The following is a 22,902-nucleotide window of genomic DNA, read 5'->3' on the forward strand; positions in this document are numbered from 1 at the left end:
GCCAGCAGCAGCGCTAGTGCCACATTCTTCCTTTAATCGTATTTCATCTTTGTTATGGTACATAGATTTGTATGGTGCAGCGTATTATATTGCCCCTGAGGGTGTCCAGGTGCTGGAGCAGGAGTGTAGGTCTGGCGGTGCTCCTGGTTGAACAACCAAGTCTTCAGATTCTTGTGGAAGTTGAGGAGTGGAGTGCCGGTCCTAATGCATAGAGGGAGTTCCTTCCAGATTTTGGCAACAAATAAAGAGAATGCCCGTCCTCCTGTCTTGCTTCTGCGGATGCAGGGGATTTGTGCGAAGGAGAGAGAGATGGAGCATAACGGTCAAGAGGATTGCTAGAGTTGGTCACTGAGATAGGCTGGTCCTGCATTGTGGAAGTCTGTATAGGTGTGGATGAGAAGCTTGAATTTGCAGTGTTTCTGGATGGGCAGCCAGTGCAGTTCCACGAGGTAGGGAGAGATGTGTGCACTTCTGGGGACATCTAGGGTGAGACTGGCGGCAACGTTCTGAATGTCTTAGAGTCTTTGTGTGAGTAGGTTGGAGATGCGTTGCTGTAGGCAAGTATGCTGGTGATGAGGGTCTGGGTGACCGAGCTCCTGGTGTGCGTGGAGAGCCATTTAAAGGTTTTGTTAAGCATTCTGGTGATGTGGCTGCGGGATGTTATCACATCACTTGCCAATTTGTTCATCTAGAGCTTGTTGTCAAGGTTAATGCTGAGGTTTTTAGCATGGTCGGTGGGGGTAGGCATGGTACCCATGTATGGTGGCCGGCTGGAGGTGTCCCAGGGGGAGTTTCTATTTCTGAAGATCTGGATCTCAGTTTTGTCTGTGTGGAGTTTGAGGCAGTTCTCAGCTTAATATCCTGCATATATGTCAGCACTCAATGCCTCGCAACCCACCCAGGCATCATACTAGTTATCCAAACAGAAACTGAAAAACAAGCACTGGCAAAACCAATAGGCATTTATTTCAAATCCCCTCCCCCGGTCTGTGACATCCCCGGACTTCATCAGTCCTGTGTACTACTATCCATCCTTCACCCTTTTCCATGCCTCCTGTATTGAATGGAAATGCCACTATTTTTTTCCTTCTGATATGACTGAAGCGTGACAAAAAGTGCATCAAGGGGGCCAGATGTAGGTAAATACCATTTACCGAGTCTAAAATACTGAATTTTACCGATTCAGTATTTTAGAATGGGTAAATGGTATGTAGGTATTCATTCGGTGATTTTGACCGAATTGGTAAAATTCGGTAAATACAGCTTCGGTATTTACCGATTCGGTATGCTCCATTCATTCCTATGGGAATAGAAATTTCTTTCTTCAGGAGTTCTAGCTTTACTGCCTCATAAGTGTAACGTTGTGCATGCACAGGTGAAGTAAAGCTCTACAGCATCAGAATATGTATTCCCTCAAGTTCTAGTGGTTTAGCTCTTCTATTTGTCAGAAGAATGGCATCTCTGTTTCAAAACCGTAATATTCGTGCTTGGGACAGTACCGAGCCCTCTGCACCAGTTGTTGATTTTCTACAATTTTGATCAGTCTAATGAGCATATTAATTAATTTAAAGTTGATTTTATTTCCTGTACTGCAATTTGCGCAGTGTACTGTACAAAGATACACAATGTGGAAATTGCAGGGTGTACAAACACTCTATTTACCATACCCTGGTTTTGTAGTGTGTATATCAGAATGTTTGGAGATAAAACAGTGGTTATTGGTGTACAAACACTTTATTTACCATACCCTGGTTTTGTAGTGTGTATAGCAGAATGTTTGGAGATAAAACAGTGGTTATTGTTTTGCTTTTCAAATCGTCCAGTCCCCTATTTTGTGACTAGTCCTAATATGGGAAGGAAATAAGCAAGCTATCGTTGAGCTGCACCAATACCGCTGAGCTCCAAATCTAAAGAGAGGGGTTGTCGTGTTATGTTAGCCATGTATCGTTACGTTACAGAAAGCACGCACGTCAGTAAACGGATTACAGGTCGGTTTTATATAATGGATTATGGAATCGTTAAGCGTATTATGCTACCGCACGGCCAATTAGACTGCTTGCTGGATTATTATTTAAAGGGAGCACACTTTCTGGAGACTCAAAGAGAAGTCAGACGCAGCATTCTAAGGACTATTGTATATTTACAGACAGACAGGTAAGGCAATATATTGCGAACTAAACAGCTTATGAGTATCTAAAATGATTTACAGTTTCCTTTCAGCAATGTATTATAGTTATGTCAAACAAATTACTTAGTTGTAAACTGACCTTTTTCAAACCATGAAGCACCTAAGGAAGCTGTTTTATCCTGGTTAGCCTTATGTTGCATTTGTTGTAATGTACCTGTTTTTTTCTCAGTATTGGGATTGCAGATGTCTAGCCCTGTATAATGTACATTTCTTATACTGTCTAACATTACCCTAGAAGGAAACACTTTGGGTATTGTAAGATTTAAATAAGAAATAGAATTGCCAGACTTTGTACTCATATCATAATAAGTGATATGTTCATAGTTCTTGGAAAATATGGTAACTATATTCTTCATGGTATGTTATAGAGGAGCTTAGCAGTGAAAGATTTGTTTTAAAACTCTGAGAATATAATATCATAGAAATTAAAAATGTTACATGGTCATTGGCTGTCCAATTAGAAGGTTAATTTTGATCATCCTGATATCTGATTAATCAAAAAATGAAACCACTGTAATGACTATTTCCAGTTAAAAGAAACAGGGTGTTTAAAACTACGTGTTTAAAAGCTTAGGCTGCATAAGGATTTTAGCCTAAAGGATTAGGCATGTGCTTTATTTAGCTTTGTCTTCTCAGCAGGTTAGATTATGTAGCATGTCTGAAAGTATTCTAAAAGTGTGCCCCCTAAATGTTTACTCATTCTTACTGACAATCCGCTTATGCCAGTATGTCTATGTGGTGCTACTGCCATTCTATTGTTTCACCCCAGGAAAAGAAGAGTCCACGCATGGCAAGTGTATCAGCATAATTGCAGGTTGACACTAAGGCAATATATTGTATAATTGCAATGACATTAATTGTCATTGCCACGCACAGATGGAATTTAGAGTGTCAAAGTTTTGTTGTAATGTGTGACTACAAGCTGAGGACGTTTGAAAAGTGCACTTGAAAATGAAGAGAAAATATACTATTTTGATATGTAAGTAAGTAAGTATTTATTTGTTGATTAATTAAAATCATTACAAACAAGGAAAGATAAAAACAACCGAATAAAACAAGCATATACTATACACAGAGTTATTAGCATCTTAAAGTGATACTCCAATAATACGTTGATAGATGACCATTCCATCAAAGCGTTCATACATTACGCAATAATTAAAAATCCATAAAACCAACTATTTTGATATGTGCCACATTACAAATGTATCCTTATCATGAGTTATCAATATCATTGATTACATTGTTACCAATAACATCAGCGTTCTAAGAGTACACAACTGTCCTTTTTTTAAATCTCACAGTTACTTGTATTTTTATTTTAGCATGCTTTCATGCACCTGCTTAGTGCTGTCTCATTGTGTTTATGCTGATATATATTTGCACATCGTGTAATATAATGTGCTGGACAGGTTGAAGAGATAACATGACATATAAAAAGTGAAAAATAAATGCATTGTAATCTAATTAATTCGTAAATGTAAACAGGGCTTAAAAATGACCAACAAAATAGTTATGGAGAGATTGTTAAAATTAATACGTTACTATAACTCCGCTATCTGCTACGGAGAAAACTAGTAGCATGGAGGACTCAAACACTGACTGACACCAATGCACTCTTGCATTCCCTCATTTAGTATGTAGAGACTAACTCAATCATGACCCTTACTCATTCAAAGACTCATGCATTCATTCAGTATCGAGTCAAAACAACTACCCATTTCAAACTCACCTAGAGGGCCTCACACATTCAGATCAATGCAAATAGGCCCCAAAAAGCAAAACAATAGGCCTATCAATCACATAGCATAATGTGTGAAGGAGCTGAGCAGAGAGAGCAGCAGGAGGTTTGAAGAACAGGGCGAGGGGACAGGAGGCAGTGAGAACAAGCATGTGCAATGCAATAGGTCTCACATTTGCCAGAGTTAGAGCTATTGGCGTTGTAAGTGACACTGTCTTTTATGTATGTGTTTTTGTTTGGAGTGGAGTTGATGTATGCAGTGTGGTGTGGAATTAGGTGGTTTTGAATTGGAACTGTTAGTTGTGCAATTGTGTGTGTTGGAATTGTGTGCTGTGTAGTGTATTTGTGTAGAGGAATTGTGTGGCATGGTGAATAGATAGGGATATGCGCTGCACAGAAAAGATAGAAGGCAAGATAGAGAGGGATAGGTATTTGTGTCCGGAGCGGTCAAAGAACTCCAGACAGAGGAGCAGAAAGAGTATGTGAGAAGAAAGAAAGAAGGAGAGAGCAGGCCTTAGATGCATAAAGAGGAAGCTCTTGTGTAAACAGAAGACAACCTACGAAGAGAAGGAGCGTGTGGGTTTGCAGGATGGAAATCTTGAAAAGGCACGGAAAAGAAACTGTGATCGAGGGAAACATCCTTTACGACGCAACTTTTACCACACAGTGCCTTTACAACGCAGGTTTTTCAACGAAAGTCATTACAACGAAATGCGCTGGGGGCGCTCTAGGATAGGTAATAGTTTAATTTACTATCCAACACCTTCCCTACTATCCACGGGGACTGGAGTTGGAATAGTAAATTAAACTATTCACTATCCAGCACCCCCCAACGCAAGTCGTTGTAACGACTTGCGTTGAAAAACCTGCGTTGTAAAGGCATGCGTAGTAAAAGCATGCATTGTAACAACGTACATCCGTGATTGAAGACCTGAAGTGAACCACATTAGAGAGGTGGGAAGAGTGAGTGAGAGAGAGTACGAGAGAGAGACAGTGATGAGTGGGAGGTGGAAAAGTGCACAGAATGAGGAGGTATAGGAAGGTAGTATGTGGGAGCAGGCTGTATAGAGAGGAGACAGGGAGTGTGAGGGAGGGATGAGGGGTTGCAGTGGAAATGCAAGATAAGAGGGGTAGTGGTAGTGTGAGGGAAGGGGAAGTGGATGTGTGGGAGAGAGATGACAGGGTTGGTGGAAGTGCGAGGTAGAGATGGACTGTTTTTGAATTGTTTTTTGTGGAATATGGTGTTGTGGGATTGGATGGTTTAGTGTGAAGTTGTGTAGTGGAAATATGTGGCATGGTGTGCTGCGGAATTATGTTGGTAGTTTTTAAATGGCATTTACTGTCATAGAAATATGTAAAGTGAGATTGTTTGTGATGGACTTAATTATGTGGAATTGTATTGTGCATTGTGGAGTAGTGCGGGTAGAGAGGAATGGTGCAGGGTAGAGGGGAGTGATGCAGGGTAGAGTGCAGAGGTGTAGGATGCAATGGGGTGGTGTGCAGAGATGCAGAAAAAATTAGAGTGACATGGAGTGGACTGATGCAGAGTAGAGTGGCGTAGAGTGCAGTAGAGAAGGTTAGAGGTGAGTGCAGTGGCGAGAGTGCAGTGGTGCAGTGGCCACTGCATAGTAGAGTCGGGTAGAGTATACTGGCAGAGTAGAGTGGTGCACTATAGATTAGAGTGGCATACAGTAGAGTGGTAAGCAGGGCATAGTGGTGTTCAGAGTGTAGTGGTGCAGTGTGCAGTTAAGCATGTTGCATTCGCATAGAGTTCGAAGTGGCATGGAGTGGTCCAGAGTAGAGTGCAGTCGCGCAGAAGAGTGCACAGAGCAAAGTGGCACAGAGCAGAGTAGAGGCGAGTGGTGTAGAGTGCATTGTAGCAGATTGCCATGGTGTAGACTGGTGCTGAGAAAAGTGACGTTGAATGCAATGGTACAAAGTAGAGTGACTTAGAATGCAGTAGAGTCAAGAGTTGCAGAGTAGCATATAATGGGGTGCAGGGGTGCACAGTACATTAGCGTGCAGTGCAGTGATGAAGAGTGCAGTGGCATAAATCGTAGCAGTGCAGGGTGGAATAGAGTGACGTAGAGTAGATTGTTTAGAGGTGGAGGGAAGTGGAATAGAGTGCAGTGGTGCAGAGTAGAGTAGTGTGGAGTAGAGTGGAGTAGAGTGCACTAGTATAGAGTACAGTGGTTTAGAGCAGAGAGGCATTGAGTAAAGTGGCATAGTGTGGAGTGGTCCAGAGTAGAGTGCAGAGACACAGTGTTGAGTGGAATTGCATAGTGTGGAGTGGTGCAGAGTATATTGCAGTGACACCATGTGGAGTGGTGCACAGGAGAGTGGGGTTGGGTAAGGTGGAGTATGTGAGAAGTTAGCCTGGCATATGATGTCCACTATTCTAGTGGCCACCTTGCACCAGTCTAAACGACCCTTATTGATGATAGGTTGTAAAGTCAACCTTATAGAAAGCTATCCTAGTGGTAGCTGTGGAGAGCAGCCTTCAGGCTAAGACTTAGAGGCGAGTTAAGCTAGTTGTTTTACCATATATAATCCCTTGAATACCAAATGAAAGGACACCACACAAGGCATATATCAAATATATATGTATTTATTACTAACACGACCCCTCTGCACTCGTTATGAGGTCAGAGATCGAGATACGTTACAAGTTACTCATTAAGCATACTATAAGTCGCTGGGGCTACACTGGACAACCAAAGGATTGGAAGTTGGAGGCCCACGGGAGACGCGTGCAGTGTCTAAACATAGCCGCGAGTTACCATAGAGTTATAAGGGGAACATAAAAGTTACAAAGTAGTTGATTAAGGACACTTCCGGATGAACTACGGTAAAACCCTTTTAAACTAGGACACTTCGAGAGTTAACACCCACGGGAGCACCGGAGTACTCAAGTTACCTCACCCAGGGAAGCCGGGTGCATAGGTGTCTTTTCGTGTTGGCTTTCGTCGTTGTTTCCTATGGAGAGCTGCAAAGAAGTGCTGCAGGCGACCAGGAGAAAAGTGTCCGGGTGGATCCAAGGGTGGATCCAAGATGTGAAGAACCTGAAAGCAGAGGAGACAGAGTCTGGGTCACTAGCCAGTGACCAGGAAGGAACCAGTAAGGAACCAGGCGATGTCGAGTGTTTCAGGTGAAGAAGGTGAAGCTTGTCTCTGCAGCCACGAGGACCAGGAGGCATCAACGACAACCAGGAGCTGGATTTGAGCTGTCCCATAAAGGATCTAGTTGACTGCGGTGTCGGTATCCGGATTGGACCAAACAAGCCTTGGCAAACGCAATCCATGCAGGAAAGAAAGATTGGCTTCAGTTCAAACCAGCAATATCTGGGTAGCTTCTCCTTTGCAGGGAAGCTGGAGCAAGCCTGGAACAACCAGGAAAGCAGTGTAGTTTCAAAAGGAAGTCTTTGGAGGGCTAACAATCCAACAGGCTACAAACCGGGAAGACGCATCAAGCTGAAATGCAAGGGCAGGCCCCACGCGGCACTCGTGGAGTGTGGAGGGCTGAGTTTCGGAGCAAATGGCGCTCGGGTCTGGGGCTTCTCAAACCCCAATGCACAACTGCAAGGGTGCCTCAGTAGTTGCACTGTTAGCAAAGTACAGGTAGTCCAGGGTGTCGGGTCCCACGTCTCTCGTGTCCGCCACGGGTCTCAGCTTTTCTGTGGATGTGGATCAGAGTCGGAGAAGTCTGGAAGTCCAGTTCCTGAGTCGCTGAGTCTTCGGGTTCCGGCAGGAGCATCGGCAAAGCAAACCAGCAAGTTACTGGTGGTGCCTGTTTGCACAGGGTGGTCACTCCTTGACCACAAGGGAGATGTCTTCATTCTTCTATTCGTTATAGAACGTCAGAGGTCCAAGAGTTTCGTTTCAGAGTTTCAGTCCAGGATAATCTAATGTCTCTAGACACAGCTCCTATCTTTATACTGAATTTAGGGGCTGGATTCCCTGCTAGGTCCCTCCTATGGGTGGACCCTGAGAAGGGGGTGGTTTCACCCCTTTCTCTTTGTCCAGTTTTGCGCCAGAGAGGGGTTGGAGTGCCCTAGCAACTGGTTTGAACCGGGCTATGCATGGAGCACCTTGTGTGCCACAGGCAGTGTCTTGAAACGCATCTTTCCATTCAACCCATCCTGCCCCAATACACTACAGGCTGTCTGGGGAGGTGCACCTCCCTCGACAGGAAACCTATTGTCCAGGCCTCCCTTGCCGGAGTTTCGTCCAGCTGCAGGAGGTCAGACTCGTGTCTGTGGCAGCAGCATCCATTTTGTGATGCTGAGGCTCTGTTTAACTTTAACCGGGGCAAGCAGTAACTACATGTCTTCTCCCTCTATAAGGGTGGAATGCTACCCCCGCCGCCAGAACTGGCGGGAGGCGGTAGTATTCCAAAGTGTTTGACACCTTACACGACATGTTTTGATAAAGCCAAACAAGAGTTAGCCTTAACCGCGAGGATTATAATGCACTTAAGAGTATATGGTATGGCTATATCATAGAACAGCTATAAGGACATGGTTCCGAAACCTGCAGAAGGGCTCAGCTCATGCTAGAGCACCCTCTCACATAAAACCAAGCACTCTGCCTCCAGGATTGTTAAGGCCTGCCATAGGAGTGACTTATAGGTTACTATGTGTCTTTATATAAGGTAGATATAGATATACTATATCTAAGTAAGGGGTGATTACACCACCTTACCCACGCTGAGTGATCAGCCTGTGGTCAGTTTGGATGGCCAGCCAGGGGTGGCATAATACATGCTGCAGCCCCTGGTAGGCCTTTGGATGCATCTATGCCCTGGGAACCTATGGTACACTATACAGGGGCTCACAGAGGTGACCCAATTCCCAATTAGGTATGTACCAAAAGTACATGGAGTCCATTTTATAGGGAGAGCAGATAGCCTGGGGCCCTGAATAGCAGGATCCCGGGCCAACTAAGTAAAAAACCAGCTAAACACTAGGCAAAAAGTTGGGGTAACCATATATCCACCTTCCTACAGGGTATTCATGGTGTGGTAGCGCACTGCCATTACAGACGACACATCTTCAATTGGAACGAACATTGCGTCTGCACTGACATACCGTTTTAGTGATAAAAGTATACATTACACAAATGATAACATGTGGAAATGTCATCACCTAGTGTAATGATTTGTTCGCATTAAAATATTTGTTTCCACCGCATTCTAAATTATCAAAAAATATGCTTCATTTGTGCTTGTCATATTTTGAAATATCTACACAGTTCATTCACAGACATTTAAATTTTGTTTTGTGTTAGAAAAAAATTAACATGGTACAGCATACCCAGAGTAGCCAGCATGATTGTCACATAAATCCTCTCACTTTGAAGTCCGAGAGAGAAAAGTAAATATCAAAATCCCTGGAAGACAGACACTGACATTTGACCTCTGTCTTTGAATGCACAGCAAATGTGACAAGATTGAACAAGATTTAAAGGCCTGTTTACAGAAATTGTGTAATGGTGGAAGAATACACAAAAAAGGGTTTGGGCGAGAAAAGGGACAAACTCAAGGTAGACAGCCTAAAAAAAAAGCCAGCAAACAGAAACCAAGCAAAAGTGAGTTACAAACCACTAAATCAATGGTAAGCAATGGGCGGAATGCATTCCCAGGAATCTTTCCAAATGTCCGCAAGATGTTGTTAAGTTTTGACCTAAAAACAGCCTCCCTTGCATTTCACTGGAGGACACAGTGAAACAGACAAGAAACAAATGGTGAGATGATCAATGATATGCCTGAAAATGTCTCATGCCAATAGCTGAAGGTTACAGAGCTAAAGAAGCCAATGGCTTGTGGAGATGCATTCAAAGTCCATTTAAGTAAGTACAGGAGACTCTAAACCCAAGAAAAAGAGGATTGGCAACCCATTATCCACCTACCCTCTTGTCACCTCCATCCCAGATGTAGTACTGACAATGTGAAAGCAGCAATTCATTCTCCAAAAACTCCATTTTAATTGCATATTATCTCAATCTGTTAATAGGTGCAGAGAGATGATGTGCCCTCCACCTCACCAAGCTTACTCTGGTTGTTTTTGGAGCTTTCTTGGTGTCAAACCACTCTTTCTTTGCATCTATCTGTCACATTCTTTACATCTCCACTGCTCCTTAGTAGCAGATGCACCCTTTTCTCACCAGCCATCTTCATCCATCTAGCACTTACCAAGATGGAGAGCAGTAGGCCTTCGACTGAACTGAAATTTGGAACGACTTCCCATTGACAAAGTGTGTCAAAAAGCACTACATCAATAATAGGAACGTGCAGCTCTTGAGCTAAACAATTGATTCTCTGTATACAAGTCAGACGATGTGAGGTAGATGAGTGGCAGATTGGCACCCTGAATGTCTCTGCTGTGGACAAGAGTTCAAGCAAATAGAACAAGATCACCATGGCAAGGGCCTGCTGAGCAAAGAGGAGATCGAGAAAATGATACAGGATGCAGCGAGATACAAAGCCGATAATGAAGCCTAGCTGCTGTCAAGAACTCAGTTGAATTCTACGCGCAAGCACTGTGGAGGACGACAAACTTAAAGACAAGATCAGCGAAGAAGATTGTGGACAAATGTAACCAGACCATCTCCTGCCTGGAGAGCAACCAGCTCACAGAGAAGGAGTATGAGCAACAGCAGAAAGAGCTGGAGAAGGTCTGTAACCCCATAATCTTGCAACTCTACCAGAGCAGGATGCCTCGGGAATGCCCAGTGCCGACTTTGGCGATCAGGCCTTACAGTGTGGTTCCAAGCCACACCGTACTATTGAGGAGGTGGATTGATCTAACAGAGACCTTAGCACTTCCTTTTGCTTTCGAATGATAATGGATATGTTAACTCACACTTGGTGAGTTTTCTGCCTCAAATTATGTCTTTACAAATGAGATTTCAATAGGAAAATCACTTGTTTTTCCAGCTTATGTTGACAACAAAATATACATTAGTCCAACATGTACTGGTTTCCCTCACGCTAAGACTTAATTTGATGACTGTTTCAAATCTCAATTGTTGTGTTTACAACTTTCAAAACTCTCTATTTCATATTGGTATTGTAGCCTCTGTAATGTTGGTGAATAGGTTTAGAGAGATTATCTTTCAAATATATTTTTGCTGAGAAAAAGACTACAATTAAGCAGCAAGAAATTATAATGTTTTCACTTTTCTTATTTCATAGTGGTTTTCTCATGGCATTAAATTGCCAAGTAGGGGTTATCATTATCATCAAATATCTTTATATTTCGGTTAAAACAAAACCATAAAAGACGCACAAACATTTTTTTTTTTAAACAGAGACTACAATTCCAATTCCGCGCCCATTTTCCACAATTCATTGTTCCTAATTGAAAAAACATCAGAGGCAATTGCAGTATTAAAATAATATATACATTTTTAGATTTAAAAGAGAGCATAAGCCATTCGTTAAAATTAATACAGTAAAATAGCATTAAATTGCCAAGTAGGGTTTAATTCCAACTAACGTGCTGGCTGTTTGGGTGGGTTAGATGTGGGTGGGGATCTGTAGCTGGTGCGGTCTACAGCTGTTCATTCAAGACTGCCTGCTGTTATTAGCCCGTGTTATGTTGCAAATGATTATGCATACATTCAAGGAGATATTTATGTTGTGACTGTATCTCTTTGGTGCAACCCTTGTTTCATGGTAATTTGTAAGAGGCTACATTAAATGAAGTAACATAGAGCCCCATTTAAAATGCTTTGCTGTGTTAGTTCAAACAAAAATAACGCTGCAAAACATTGCGGTTTCAAGGATACTGGGCACATGCAGTTTTGCTATATGCTTAAAGGGCCACAAGGGTCATCCACTGATTGTAATGGTTCCCCTCTCCACTTGTCATGCCTGCTTCAGGTGTCCACACATCTCCAGTTATCAGGCCTGCTTCTGTTGTCTGTAATGAAAAAGAACAGGAGTATGACCCATCAACCACGTTGGGATTGGGGTAAGAATATGTATGTAAACAAACAGTATCCCAACAGGTATCATTCAAATAGACAGTTACAAAGATATGTACAAACATTATCATTGACAGACAAAAGAGACTCAATATATCCGTTTTTATGTGCCAATGGCATCAAAATGACACAAATAAATTTAGAGTGGACAGTACTATCAGCACTGAAAGTTAAAATTAGACAACCCAAGTTGTACTTGGTGCAAGCAAGGTGCAAGTGATGTGCACGACAGCGACGCAGTGACAAACGTGCTCAGCGTGAAACGGCGCAAGTAATACAGGTGTACAATATTTACAGTGGTACAGTGTGACTAGATACTAAATTGGAACAGATTATTTAAGATATTCAAGAGTGGTCACAATGTAAGTAGCGCCTTTTAATTGGGCTGGGGAGTCGACGACGTTTCGATCCAGTCAAGTATGGATCATCCTCAGGACAGGGTTGTAGAATGAAGCAGTGCTGTAGGAAGGGACAAGAGGGAATGGAGTTAGGGGGGGAAAGGAGGGCAAGTATGATCACAAGACAAATAAAATTGTGTTGACCGAAAGAGATAGTTAGAATTACTAATGTAAAGGTTATTATGGGTCCTAAAGGCGTGAGGTTCAGGGACTGCCAGAACTCTAATGGTTATTAGATAACAGGGAGATCCTGCTCAAAAGGGCATCTAGTATCTATGCTATGAGCAGTCAGCGTTCATGTACTTCAGAAAAGCACAAAGCAGGCAAGAAAACTCATTCGCGGTATGTAAGTTTAACTGGCTAGCTCTATGAGGCTGGGGGGCCACAGAGTTATATAGCAGTAGTATATTCGAGGGGGCCGTACATCATAGAAGTAACCGTCTATATGGTATAGGCAGCGCATGCCAAATATGTTGGCTCAGGGAACATGGCACACACGTGACATCGTTTTCAATTACCTGTCTACTGTGACGGAATGTTCCAGGACGTCAACTTGTTCGGGACCTGGAATAAGGCTGTGACCTACAGAAAAAATAGTGTAGGGATGAAGGGAGTCCGTGTGGAAAGCCACGGAGTTCGAGTTATGCAAAAGGCGTGGCGTCATACCTGTGAGGCGTCTGTAGTCCCGCAATTAGTTTAGATGGCAGGGACCAGGAATCGGCGGTCAAGGACAATGTCGAAGATTGCGGTGGCCGGGGAGTGAATCTGAAAATGCAGGCCAAACATTAATTAGGGCACTACGCGGACGCGCGGGTAGCCGCTGGAAAACTCGGACATGGCCGCATACCTCTGGCTGCATAAAGATCTTCTTCCGGGTTAATCAGGAAGGCTGGGGACGTAGTCACGGAAACAATGTTGAACCGGACCAGAAGTAAGGTCTGGGGGCGTGGCAGTCACCGAACGTGGGGTGAACGCGCCTTGTCAGTGGTGAAGAAACAAGGGGGCGTGTAGCACAAGAAAGGTGCTCGCTGGGCGTGTGAAGGGGCGTGTGTAAGAGCGAGGTTTGCCATGTACGTAGTCGCAGGACCAATGTAAAGTGCCATAGGGAAGGAGAAAAGGATCGGGGCAAGGGATCAAGTACATAGTTAATACAAAAGTACCAAAGTGGGTGAATTGTCACCTATAGATAATACATAGAAGGACCAAATTGTAAGAGGAAAATTTAAAAACATAAATTCATAGCATTTCATGCCTACGTATACATTTCATGCAAAGTAACAAAATCCGTAATATATAAGTACATTCCTTACATACATATACATCTGTTGTCTGTAAGACAGGGAGGGTCAACAGGAGCTGTGAAGGAGTTGAGCTAAAGAGCCCTTGGTTGTCAAGCAGTGGCTGCATGTAGTGTGTGAGAAAGGCGCCTCTGAGAATGACAGCTGAGATACCTGTCATCATGCTCACATGCCAGCATCTAGTGTGGGTATTTATCAAACTCAGAATGGAGTATCATCTCCAAATTAGGTACTTTCTGAGCTGAAGGATGGTCACTTCTGGGGCATATATTTAGATTTATATTCTGAATCAATAAAGGCCGATTTTGTGATTTGGCACTCGTCTTGCCAACTAAAAATGTAGGTCTTGTCAGCCCGTTTGCAGCGATCTGGTTCATGCTAAATGATTCATGGCAGCTATGTGCTGCTGATTCCAGGGCCTTACTCTTGCTTGAATGCTAGCAATGCATGCTCCTCTGCACCTTACTGACTGCTTGACCAGACTTTGTTTCCCGGCATCAATGTTGCCAGATTGGGCTATTTCCCGCACAATTGAGTGACATTTTACCCAGTTTTGCGGGAAAAACCCATGCCTGGGGGGGGCTATTTTTTGGGCTAGTTTTTAGTCTGTGTGCGCAATTTACTGGCTTGGGCGGGCAACGTCCTTGATGAGTCCGTGGCGTCAGCCTATCACAGTGGTTCAGAGGTCAGTTGGCAAATGAGCACGCAACGTGTACTAACATCAGTGCAATCAGGGTTTGCCTGTGCTGTGCGCACGACCCCACCCACCCTCTACCCTCCATCAAGCCTACTTAACTTTTCTCTGCGCTGCCAGCATCCTCGCAGTTTACGCAGAGCTCTGTGCAGAACGAAGAGACCGACCAGCTTGTAATGTTGCGACCGCACAGTTGCGGTCTAGTTGATCAGCGCACGTAGACGTGCGCATACGCGGTGGCGCACGGCGCCGCGTACGTTATAAAAATAAAGGTGGGCGTGTCCCCGAGTTAGTCGGGACCACGCGACGAACCAAACCAGGTGTCCGTGTGAGTCCCTCATTGCGCGCTATTAGCCTGCGCGCCCCCCAGGTTCTACAGACCTGACAATGGCGACGAGGGGTGTCTGACCCCACGCTGTGCCCCCTGCACGGCCCGTACTGCATTGGAGGGCCGGCCCAGGCCCCATGAGCTGCCCCGACTGGCCCGGCGAGGCCCTGGCCGAGACCCGGATAAGGGTATGAGACTGCGGCCGCCACATGTGCGCCCTGCCACGCACGCACGCGGCGCCTCCTGGTCATAGCGCCTGCAGAGGATGACGCGTGGTAGCGTTGCGCATTCACGCTAAACCGCGACACGTGCCCAGCAGCGACTGACCTGCCGGTGGCGCCCATCCCCACGTGGAGGAGCCTCGTATTACGACCCGGAGTGCCCCTAGTGGAGCCACCTGTGCCCGCGCCGCGATGACGGCCATCCCCCCGATCGAGCCCTTTGTGGTCGACGGCGCACCTGCCTCTTTGGCGCCGAGATGGAAAGACTGGACGGAGCGCCTCAACTTCTACTTTGAAGGTGCGGGGACGGCGAGGGACCGCCGCCGAGCACTCCTCCTGCACCTAGGGGGTAAGGACATTCACCGCATTTACAAGACTTTGACAGAGGCCACGCCGCACACTTATGTCACGCTACTACAAGCGCTTAACGCTTACTTCGAGCCCATGGCCAGCAAAGACTACGAGCGTTTTCTTTTTCGCCAAGCCCGGCAGGAGGCTGATGAGTCTCTTGATGCTTTCCATGGGAGGCTGAGGGAGCTCGCTAGCACTTGTGGATTCAGGGATGAGCAAGAAGAGATACGTGGTCAGATAATTCAGAACTGTTATTCATCCGATCTCAGGGTCAAGATTCTCCAAGAAGATGGGAAGCCCCTTACTGAGATCCTGAAACTAGGCCGCTCCAAGGAACTATCGAGAGCGAGAGCGTCACACATGGAGGCAGCATTGCACAGGCCAGTAAAAAGTGAACAAGTCAACGTCGCAGAACAAGTGAATGTCGTCCGCCCCAAACAACGGTCATTCGGAGGGAAGAAGCCACAGGAAAGGCGGAAGGAATGTGGATACTGTGGAGGCACACCTCACAGAGCAAAAGACTGCCCAGCAAACGGCAAGAAATGCAGCGCGTGTGGGCGTTTGAATCATTTCGCCTCGGTATGCAGGTCCTCGAAACAGAAGGCGGAGGCAGCGCACGCCATCAGAGACAGCCCAGAGAGCGAAGATATGGACGACGATGTCCATGACTACCCCATACACTATGTGTTTGCCATCGACCATCCGGCCAGAAAGAAAAAGCGCCTCCCGAAGTGTCGCATAAGAGTGAACCAGCAAGAGGTGAGAGCCACTATAGATACAGGGGCCTCTATCGAGTTAATGGCAGCGGACGTGTATAACCAACTGCGTGACAGGCCAACCCTAAGCAAAGCAAAGATCCGAGTGTTCGCCTATGGACAGAAAACCCCAATACCACTCATCGGGTGTTTCAAGACAAATATCTGTCATCAGGACAGGACAGTCCCCTCCACCATATATGTGACAAAAGAAGGGAGCGGCATGCTACTCAGCGGAAAAGCCGCCGAAGAACTCCAACTCATCTTCTATGCCATGGCAGTCCTAGAGGATGAACTCGATGCCATCATCGAAGAATTTGAGGACACGTTCAGGGGCATCGGGTGCCTCAAAGGGAAAGAGGTATCGCTGCACATTGATCCATCCATACAACCCGTGGCACTTCGACACCGGAGAATTGCTTTCCACCTCCGGAAGAAGGTCGAAGAAGAACTCGAGAGTCTCGAGAGACAAGGAATAATCGAGAAAGTGGATGGGCCCACGCCTTGGGTGTCACCGATCGTAGTAGCGAGGAAGCCTAAACAGCCAGGGCAGGTTCGCATATGCGTGGACATGCGCCTGCCCAACGCCGCAGTCAAGCGAGAGCGTCACCTGACGCCCACTGTTGACGACATATTGAGCGAACTCAATGGGGCCAAATGGTTTTCCAAGGTAGATCTTCGCTCGGGCTACCACCAGCTACCACTCCACCCAGACTCCAGGTACATCACTACCTTTTCCACCCATGTGGGCCTACGCCGATATCGCCGCCTCAACTTCGGCATATCGAGTGCTGCAGAAGTTTTCCAGAATACTATCCGTGAAGTGCTCAGCGGACTCCCAGGCGTACTCAACGTCAGTGACGACCTGCTGTTATATGCCCAGTCTGTGGAAGAACATCACCAGCGGCTGAGGGGAGTTCTACAAAGACTAAAGGATTCTGGCCTCACCCTGCACCGCGAAAAATGCCAATTCCTCCGCAACACCATCAGTTTCTTCGGATACACATTCTCAGACAAGGGCATTGCCCCCGATCCAGAGAAGGTCAAGGATGTACAGACAGCTCCCGCCCCGACAAACATCTCCGAGGTGCGGAGCTTTCTAGGAATGGTCAATTTCTGTGGTCGCTTTATCCCGGACCTCTCCAACATCACCCGACCCCTCCGCGAGCTCACGAAGACATCCACCCCCTGGCAGTGGGGCAAGGAACAGGATGACGCATTCCGAAACACGAAAGCAGCCCTATCGGCGGAGAAGACGCTCTCCTACTTTGACCCCTCCAAACAGACCAACATCGCCGTCGATGCCAGCCCTTTCGGTCTGGGTGCTGTCCTCACACAACGTCAAGGAGAAGATGACTGGGCACCGATTGCATACGCCAGCAGATCGCTGACAGAAACGGAACAGAGGTACTCTCAGATAGAACGTGAAGCCATAGCTATCCACTGGGCGTGCAGACATTTCCACATGTACGTGTATGGGCACCCGTTCACCGTCTCAACAGACCACAAACCCCTAATTCCACTATTCAGGGGGACGGTATCGAAACCACCGCCCAGGATTGAAAAATGGATTCTGCAGCTGCAGGAATATGACTACCTGCTAGAGTTCAAACCGGGAGCCACCAACCCAGCGGACTTCCTATCACGCCACCCGAGGGCAGCCACCCCGGGAGAAAGAGAGGATGCTGAAGACACTGAGTCATATGTGAATGCAGTGGTTGAAAGGTCCAGGCCACTCCCCATGAGTTTGGACATGATCATCGAAGCCACCCAAAATGACGAGATCTTCCAGATTGTCTCGAATGCCATACGCACGAACGAGTGGAAGACGCTCCAAGCGTCATTAGGCAAGAGAACACCGCAAGCGAAAACAGCCCTGGAAGCGTTCTTGAGGGTCAAAGAGGAGCTGTCAGTTGATAGCCAGGGTTGCGTGCTAAGAGGGCCCAGAATCGTGATGCCGGCTACTCTCACCCAGCAAGCCATTGCCCTTGCTCACCGAGGACACCAGGGAGTGGTGAAAACAAAAAGCAGACTTCGTGCCAAACTATGGTTTCCAGACATGGACTCACAAGTGGAACGGGCCGTCAAAGAGTGCCAGTGGTGCCAAGCAGCGGGGCTCCCAGAAAACCCGCCCCCGGTCATCACAGAAGTTGGCCCGGAAAAACCATGGGAACACGTCAGCGCCGATTTCGGTCACCTGCCAGACGGAAGACACATGCTTGTCATCATGGATGACTACACGAAATATCCGGAAGTGGAAATTGTTACATCCCTCACTGCAAAAGAGGTGATCGCCAAATTTGAGAAGACTATCGCAACCCATGGCATCTTTGTGAGAGTCAAGACCGACAACGGTCCCCCCTTTCAGAGCCAAGAGTTTGCTGAGTATCTCGCGGAGTGGGGGATCCTACACCGGAAAATAACACCCAGATGGCCGCAAGCAAACGGAGAAGTGGAAAGGTTTATGCGCACGCTGAACAAAACCATCCGAATTGCCCATGCTGAGGGAACATCGGTGGAAAAGGGAATCTACTCCTTCCTCCGAGAGTACAGGCTTACTCCACACCGCACCACTGAGGCAGCCCCAGGTCCGTCCACGATGGGACGCATAATCCGAGACACCCTCCCAAATCACCCCACCTGGAACCCCATCAGTGCAGAATCATGGAGGACTGTGTCCAACAGGAAAAAGTCTAATGACTATGCAAGTTTTCGGCGAAGGTCCAAAGAATCATCTATTGCCGAAAATGACCGGGTCTATGTCCGAGACAGGTATCCAGGGAGCAAGTTCCGGCTCCCGTTTGAACCACAACCATGGACTGTCACTGCCCGGAACGGGACCATGATCACCGCCCAGCGAGAGGGAGAAACAGTCACCAGGAATGTCTCATTCTTCAAAAAGGCTGCCAGCCCCCGGAATGACCCACCTAGCTCGGAGAGGAATGGGGGATCAACAGCATCGCCAGCCCGGCCAGGAAGCAACCAAAGCACTCCCGAAGCCGCCGTCCAGGATTGGGACGTGGACTCTGCAGATGAACCACGAGCCTCCAGCACCCCCAGTGCCGCTCTCCCCAGGAGCCCCCAGAGCCCTCTGGGCACGAGCACTCCCTGCAGTGAACCACCCCGGAGAGTGCTGTTCCGTGGCGAAGCAGCAGGCTATGGACTGAGAAGGAACCCAGCGCCCTCCTCCCAGATGGCCGACTACGCAGTGGGCTGAGAGACCGTAAAGAGACTAGAGACTGGTAACAGGCCGGATGGCCATGTTTTATTACTTGTTTGGACACTCAGAGCAATACCATTTTGTTGAGGGGGGGGGGTTTTGTTCATACCAAAGGTGATAAGGAATGTAATGTTGCGACCGCACAGTTGCGGTCTAGTTGATCAGCGCACGTAGACGTGCGCATACGCGGTGGCGCACGGCGCCGCGTACGTTATAAAAATAAAGGTGGGCGTGTCCCCGAGTTAGTCGGGACCACGCGACGAACCAAACCAGGTGTCCGTGTGAGTCCCTCATTGCGCGCTATTAGCCTGCGCGCCCCCCAGGTTCTACAGACCTGACACAGCTGTCCTGCTCTCTAGCCTCAGTGAGTACCTGTCAAGCTGGAGGTTAGGTGGGGTGAGGGACTTTCAGCGAATATTAGAGCAGCTTAGGTGTGGTCAGGGACAGCCAGGCTTTGTTACACCGCGGTTCGCGGGGAGGACACCCCCCCCTCCCATCTCTTCCCCAGACCGTGCTCCGCTCTCGGAGGGCGTCGGGTTTGAAGTGATCAGTAGCTTGTGGCGGCAACACTTAGTTTTTTAATATCAAACCGCTTGAAAGTTGATAGTTGGGTGTACAAGTAAGGCACATCACTTTCTACTCAAATTGGAGTGTAACGCATTTTACAAAAGTAAAACAAAAAATACACAGAAGGTGACATATTGTAATTTAGCAGCCTTTGCTGGGCAGTATGGAAATCAAGTTACGGTCATGGTCCCAGACAATTGATCGTGAGCCGGTACAGAATCAGGGACAGGGTTTCTTATCCCACCGCACGAAAAGGCTCCGGGGAGTAGGCTGATGAGAAGCATTGGGAGTGGGCAGGCAGCTTGTTTCCTATCACGGCGAGGCTGTTTTTAAAAGACACACATAGCGCACTGTGTAAACTTAAGTTCTACTGCTGCTAGCATTTGTCCTTTGTGTCCCAGTCATGGTCTGGCAATTTTACACTGTCAGTGCAATTTCTCGGTGGTTCTGAAAGCAGCAGTGGTGATCACAAGTGAAAAATAATGTAAGATTAGTTTGTGGATACACAATCGTTTGTCAGTAGGATCAGGTGATTTGCATCAGGTTCATTTTCTTTTCATAGCTTGTCCTTGCTTAAATGAGTGTCATTTCTTATATTTATCTGTTTACATGAACTTAATTTCTTGATTTTGCTCGCAAAAAAGTGTCACTCTTAGTGTCATACATTTAACAGTTGAATGTCATTCATGAGTACTCTGAAACCTTGAAAATGTCACACATAAGCACTCTTAAAACGTGGCAAGTATGCAGTCTGTTTTCATGTTGAATAGTGCCCTTCCATTTCTGGTGCTTTGCAATAGTTTTAAGATTTTCGTAGAGTTTCTCGTTGCTGAAATGGCTGTAATTTGTTATATATGTTTCCCTCATCTTCGTTGCTTGATTTTTGCTCATGAGAAAGTGTCACTCATAGTCGTTGAATGTCACTCATAATTTACACTGTAATTATGAAAATGTCACACATAAGCAATCTAAAACCTTGGCAGCTATGCACTGTGTCACTTTTCTCTCGGGTCTCAGACTGTCAGACCCGGCCTGGTGGTGCAGCCCTGTGCTGCTGTGGCCGTCGACTCGTGGGGCCTGGCCGCAGCATGTAGAAGCAAGCACAAAAAGAAGTTCATTTAAAGTAATAGTAGGAATGAGTGCTATATTATAAGTAAAGAACTCTGAATCTGATGTTCTGTATAGACTTGTTATCTTTCATTTGAACATTTGTTGTTGTAAGGTGTTCTGATAACTTTGGATATAGCTATTGCTATATAATAATCTCAAATAAATAAGTGACGGTTGCTGTGCTACTGTCTGTGTGTTACCTGTTCTGTGTGAGGGAAGTTCACACTGCTGCTCCCGACACATCCTCTCCCATAGGTGGTTCTAATAATCAATTTAGGCAGAAGACTGCACATTTCGGAAGCTAAAAAGTGTACTATTTTACGTAATTATTTCTTAAAGTACCCCCCCCTAACAAAATAGAAGTTAAAGGAGTATTTATTTTAACATGAGTTTGTCTCTGAATCTCCCTCTTATTTGTTTCCAAATGGTGACAAATATGCTGTGGATGAAATAGAAGTGGAGATTGTCAGAGGCAGCAGTAATTAGCACAAAATACTATTTCTGTTTTTCTCAATCTCTGTGTTTTCTACTATTGTAACGCTCGACCTCGGAACTGGGGATCTGGGTTCGAGGCTCGGTAACGACGCCAAAACCTCCTGTGATTCTGGGCAAATCACTAAATCTCCCTGTGCCTAAAATGAATGTGTGTCCTCATGTAACGTAACTGGTGCTATGTAAAGCGCTCTGATACCCGATTTGGTTCGGGTCTAGTTCGCGCTATATAAAACTCTGCAAAAAAAAGTGCTTGTTACAAGTTGCAATGTCACAGTGGTGACGGGTCATGAAAATGAGTAGCATTAACACAGGTGCCCAGTTAACCCCCTTTCACTATCTGTTTATTGAATAGAATTTAGATTCATCCTTTAAGTGGTTTCTGATGACTATTACTGCATAATTTGAGAGTTGCGAGTTTGGGCTGGTTTTTGGGCTGTAACTGGTCTGGTTGGGCTTATTTTGGGCTTATATTTGAGCGGCATTGGGCTTTGAACGGGTCTAAAAATCTGGCAACACTGCCCGGCATCTCCAACACTCCGGAGAACATAAACCAGACGGAAGTATCCCGTAGGCTGGGACCCTTACTACAGCACACTTTTTTTTTCGGCATTCTCGGCCTGGGCGGGGCGCTTCGCCAACACTCCGGAGCACATAAACCAGACGTTGGTATCCCACAGCGATTGAACCTTACTCCTGCACACTTTGTTTCCTGGCATTCTCGGCCTGGACGGAGCTGCATTGGCAATGCGCCGGAGCGTCTAAACCAGATGGAGGTAACCCGCAGCACCGGACTAGCCCGGGCGTGCTGGATTCGGCTGGGCCCTCTCTCTGAGGTTTTTGACATCGTGCCTTCAATTTGGACTAGGGCCATCCAGGAAGTTGAAGCTGCTTCTGAAACTGAATAACATCTCAGAGGTACTGTTTTATTACCTCTTGATTTTAACTAGTGGCTTCTCCTCCCATTCAGGAATTTTAATTGAATAGGCTTGCTGTTGTGTTGGTTTCTAGTAAATAGGATATCCACCCCTGACTATGGGCAGGAAAAAAGTGGGTGACAGCAGCCCGGTTTCATCTCCTCTGATAAAACCCACCTCAATTGCCTGTATACTAGACCGGGCTGTCAGCGCCATCAGCAACAAAATCACCTTAACAGAGTAGAGGCTCTCCTTAAACCCGGATGGTGACAGTGGGGCCTACCTTGTCTTTCCCCTCGTTTTCTCTTGGATATGCCCCCTGTTCTACCTCCAAATGGTGCTGTTTCCTCCACTATCCAAGGATCAATAAGAAACTGTGAGGTTTTTTCCCCTTTAGGTACTCCAACTTCCACTACTGTTGTAAGTAATAAGGTCGCACACACCTAACTGCCAAAGAGATCTAAACGCGGCAGGGGGCGTAAGCAGATGGTTAGACCTCTTCCACAAGTGCCTCCACAAGAGCCTGAGACTGAGGCTGAAACTGTACCAGTACTAAGCCCAGGATTTTCCACCTTTACCTCTACCTTCACAGCAAGACAAGAGCTGGATCACTAAAACCAGTAATGAACTTTCGGTT

The 22,902-nt window shown here is 46.3% G+C and overlaps 1 protein-coding gene across 1 annotated transcript in view; it reads left to right on the forward strand.

The window, feature by feature from the left end:
* The first annotated feature begins 11,797 nt into the window (after window positions 1-11,797).
* LOC144820268 (purpurin-like) overlaps window positions 11,798-22,902 on the forward strand; it is a 220,035-nt gene continuing 208,930 nt past the window's right edge. The window contains exon 1 of the mRNA XM_078677855.1: window positions 11,798-11,901. Within this exon, the coding sequence (XP_078533981.1) occupies window positions 11,798-11,901 (104 nt within the window). The remainder of the gene's footprint in view (window positions 11,902-22,902) is intronic.

The sequence above is a fragment of the Lissotriton helveticus genome, chromosome 2_1 (genome assembly GCF_964261635.1).
Source record: "Lissotriton helveticus chromosome 2_1, aLisHel1.1, whole genome shotgun sequence".
Classification (NCBI taxonomy): Eukaryota; Metazoa; Chordata; class Amphibia; order Caudata; family Salamandridae; genus Lissotriton; species Lissotriton helveticus.